This window comes from Nylanderia fulva, unplaced genomic scaffold, assembly GCF_048542155.1.
Source record: "Nylanderia fulva isolate GAGA-0341 unplaced genomic scaffold, ASM4854215v1 Scaffold139, whole genome shotgun sequence".
NCBI classification, from domain to species: Eukaryota; Metazoa; Arthropoda; class Insecta; order Hymenoptera; family Formicidae; genus Nylanderia; species Nylanderia fulva.
The window spans coordinates 208,583-213,154 of NW_028189611.1; the positions used below are offsets into that span (position 1 = coordinate 208,583).

At 46.0% G+C, this 4,572-nt stretch overlaps 1 protein-coding gene across 1 annotated transcript; it reads left to right on the forward strand.

The window, feature by feature from the left end:
- LOC114936001 (uncharacterized) lies at positions 1-918 on the forward strand. Its single transcript, XM_029308964.1, has one exon. The coding sequence runs from the start codon at positions 1-3 to the stop codon at positions 916-918; it is 918 nt and encodes a 305-aa protein (XP_029164797.1).
- Positions 919-4,572: the final 3,654 nt, after the last annotated feature.

Below are 4,572 nucleotides of genomic sequence, written 5' to 3' on the forward strand. Positions count from 1 at the left end.
ATGCTTGTAGACAGATCGCCTACACGAGGAACAGACGTTCTGGGCGCTGGCACAACCCAAAATCAGCCCGGTAGCAACCAGACACCCCAAGGACGCGAGCCCAACGGCGGAGTTTCAATGATATCTTCTCGCCATATCGAACTGCCGCCATTTTATCAGGCCGATCCACGGCTATGGTTCGCCCAGGTAGACCTAGTTTTTGCTAACTACAATATAACGTCTGATATCACAAAGTTCAAATACGTTGCCACACAATTGTCCGGCGAAGCTCTGCGTAGCGTGTCCGATCTCGTTATAAATCCGCCCGCTCAAAATAAATATGAAAGCATCAAGCGGCGCGTTATGTCCGCCTATGATAAAGGAGATGAAGCACGCCTCCGACGCCTACTCCGTGGCCACGAAATGCGTGATGAGAAACTGACGGCTTATTTACATCGTTTACGAGCCCTCGCAGGGGACCAGTGTGGAGACGCCGTCATCCGCTCTCTGTTCTTTAAGCAGTTACCAGAAGCTGCTCGAGCAATACTTGCAATCTCCGACACATCAGATCTCCAGCGGTTAGCAGAGATGGCTGATAAGGCACTAGACGTGATGAGACCAATGATGGCAGCAACCCAAATCGTGCCTGCAAAGAGTCCAAACACACAGGCTACCTCAGGTACGCAGTCTACATTAGAAGAGTTACTTAACGCACTCACATTACAGGTCTCAAAAATACAGAAACAACTAGATCGCAACAAACGATTCCGTCGCTCCCGTAGCAGAGGAAGAAAAAACCAACCTAGAGCATTGACACCTGCACCTACGCATTCAAATAAGCCTGAGTTCTGTTACTATCATAATAGATTTGGTGCCAGCGCAAGGAAGTGCCAGAACCCTTGTACGTGGACTCAAGGAGCTAAGCCGCAGGAAAACTAGTAAAATCTCCGTACATAGGGGCGACTACAGAGATCAATGAGACGTCAAATTGCCTCACAGTCATGGATCAATACTCAAGGATGAATTTCCTAGTGGACACCGGTGCAGACGTTTCAGTTCTACAAAAACGCATGAAAGGCAAACAACCTACCCGTGCTAGATTTACAATTTACGCAGCCAACGGCACTATCATTCCCACTTACGGAGAGCTCAAAATGAAACTCAACCTTGCATTACGCAGAAATTTTGTTTGGTGATTCATTGTAGCTGACGTTCAACAACCGATATTGGGTGCCGACTTTATAAAACATTTTAAACTGCTTGTCGATTTCCACAACCGCCGACTAATCGATATAGAGACAAAATTGCACGTGCTAGGTGCAATCACAACATGCAACGCTTCAAGTTTAACAAAAATCAGCTACGATAACTGTTACAGGAAAATTCTACTGGAATTCGACGAAGTAAAACGTCTAATCAAAAGCCAGGAACCCACGCACGGCGTGCAACATTATATAATCACTAACGGACACCCTGTAGCAGAGCGAGCTAGGCGCCTTTTACCAACCCGTTATAAGGCAGCCCGAATCGAATTCCAAAACCTCATCCAGCAGGGTATTTGCGAGCCATCCTCTAGCTCATGGGCCTCTCCGCTGCATATGGTGTAGAAATCCAATGGAACATGGAAACCATGTGGCGATTATCGTCCATTAAACAAAGTCACGATACCTGACAGATATCCCGTCCCTCATTTACATGATTTTACGCACCGTTTACATAAATGCAAAATTTTTACTATGCTTGACCTCAACAAAGCATTCCACCAAATTCCAGTGGCTCCAGAGGACAGACCCAAGACCGTCGTAATCACTCCTTTTGGTTTGTTCCAGTTCAACAAGATGACCTTCGGTCTCTGCAACGCTGTGCAGACGTTTCAGCGCCTGATGGGTACGGTCCTACGAGGGGTGGAATATGCGTTTTGCTACAGTGACGACATTTTGATCGCATTTACAACACCAGAGCAACACGCAACACATGTGCGTGAAATCCTGTCACGGCTACAGCAATACGGTCTATCTATCAATGTGGAAAAATGTATCTTCAGAGCCGAGAAGGTCCGTTATCTGGAATATACCATTAGTCAGGAGAGTATCGCCCCTTTCCAAGAGCGCATAGCTGTAATTAGAGACTATCCCATACCGAATACCGTCAAGGAACTACGCAGATTCCTTGGTTTCATCAACTTTTACCGACGCCTACTTAAAGGAGCAGCATTAATTCAAGCACCCCTACACAAACTCACCGGAACAATTAAGCGAGACAACCGAACAATAGTTTGGACACCGGAGACGCGGGAAGCATTCGAACAAAGCAAAAGACAACTAGAAGAAGCTACTCTCCTGGCACACCCAAAAGAAGGAGCACCTCTGGTGTTGCAAACAGATGCCTTAGACACAGCCATTGGTGCCGCACTGCAACAACTCTAAAGGGACGTGTACGTATCCTTAAGTTTTTTCTCACAAAAACTAACCGAAACACAAAGAAAGTATAGCACCTACGACCGTGAGCTCCTAGCGGTTTATAAAGCCCTAAAATATTTCCGGCATTTCGTAGAAGGTCGTGAATGTACAGTAGCAACGGACCACAAGCCGTTAATATATACTTTCGATCATAAGTCAGACCGAGCATCTCCTAGACAGCTGCGCCAACTGGATTATATCTCACAATTCACTACTCACCTGGTTTACTCTTCCTGGAACGCAAAACACAGTCGCAGACGCACTATCTCGAATCCAAGAGATACACATGCCTACAATTATCTCCACTGAGGACATCACACTCGAGCAACTAAAGGATGAAGAGCTGCAAGAACTAGTAAAATCATCAACAACAAATTTGCAACTTCGTAAATTACGCCTCGACGACTCAGAACACACAATATTCTGTGACGTTTCCACCGAAGAAATTCGTCCATACATACCTCGCATCCTACGCCGCAGAATATTCGATACGGTGCACCGCCTATCGCATCCAGGAATCCGAGCTACCCGAGATCTAATCGCACGCCGATTTGTTTGGTCGGGTCTAAATAAGGACGCCTCAGAGTGGGTCAAGACCTGTTTAGCATGCCAACGTGCAAAGATCCAGAGACATTACAAAAACCTGCCAGAACACATTCGAGTCCCGGACAGCAGATTCCACTAGGTTCATCTCGACATCGTCAGTCCTCTGCCGCCGTCCCGCGGGTACCAGTATTGCCTAACTGCAATAGATAGATTTACCAGATGGCCGGAGGCTATTCCGATCAGCGCAGATACAATCGCGGATGCATTCCATGCAACGTGGATTTCTCGTTTTGGCGCTCTAGCAACCGTAACCACGGACCGCGGTTCTTAGTTTGAATCTAGATTGCTTCAGGCCCTCATTCAGCTCATAGGCGCACACAGGACTAGAACTACAGCCTACCATCCTTCCTCCAATGGGATGGTAGAACGATTTCACAGCTCTCTTAAATCCGCCATCCGCTGCCATGCATCCACCGAGTGGGTAGACATCCTCCCTACGGTCCTGTTGGGACTACGAGCCAGCATCAAAGAGAACTTGAAGACCAGTGCAGCAGAATTGGTTTATGGAACTCCAATTCGTCTACCCGGAGAATTCTTCGTAGACGAAGACCCACCAGAAGATCCTCAGATATTTATCGAAAAGTTACGCAAAGGACCCCGCACATTTCTTATGGAAATTGGCTTTTAGTCGAATTGCTTGAAATTGAAATATGTTGTAGTTCTGAGGTCCCTGATGAAAAGTCTCCATAGGCACAACCGAATCCTATGGCTAGTTTCAGAGACGTGGGCGGTCAAAGTATCCTTCGCCGATGTGCACTACATACGCGTCATTGTCGATTCTTTAGGGCTTTATTTCTATTATATATGAGTTAAATAATTACAATAACAAGACTTCCGTTTCTGGTGCAAAATTAGAGTACACGTGGTGTGTGATAGTGAAGAGTTGAGGGCGATTAAAGGGGTTAGAGCACAGAGATAGTGAAGAGGATAGTTTGAAAAGGAAGAGGGAGAAGAGTGAGAGGGTGAGAGAGTAGTGTGAGAGAGAATAGTTAGACAGAGAAAGTAGGAAAGAGAGAAATAGGAGGCTGGTGACAGCTGAGAGTGGGCAGGGAGTATAGGGTATAAAGAAAAAAAGCGGGGTGCAGAAAAATAGAGTAAAGGTGCTAGGGAATAGCTAGGGAATTTAGGAAAGAAGAAGCAAGGATTAGGAAGAACGTAGAGTGGCGAGAAGTAGGCAAAAAGGAAAACAGGGGAAAAGAAGAGTATAGAGAGGAAAACGGAGAGGATTTGGATTAAAAGGGTTTGAAAACATGTGGAGCGGGAAGAAAGAAGGAAGCAAGGGAGCGGAGGGAGGAGGAATAATAGGATCGTTAGGTAAAAAGGGAAAAGAAAGAAGTGGAAGTCTAGGGAATATAGAAGATCTACTGAAGAGGAAAAAAAGGGAGTTAGAGGAAAAAACGGGAGAAGGGAGCGAAGAGATCTTTAAAAGAAGCAATAAGACAACGAGATCACCGGAAAAAGGTGGTGAAGAGGATGGAGAGAAGGGAGAGATCAAAAGATTGTTGCAAGATATGTGGCAAGAAATGAG

Coding starts and splice junctions, on each gene's coding strand:
- LOC114936001 (XM_029308964.1), top strand. CDS start 1: ATGCTTGTAGACAGATCGCCTACACGAGGAACAGACGTTCTGGGCGCT.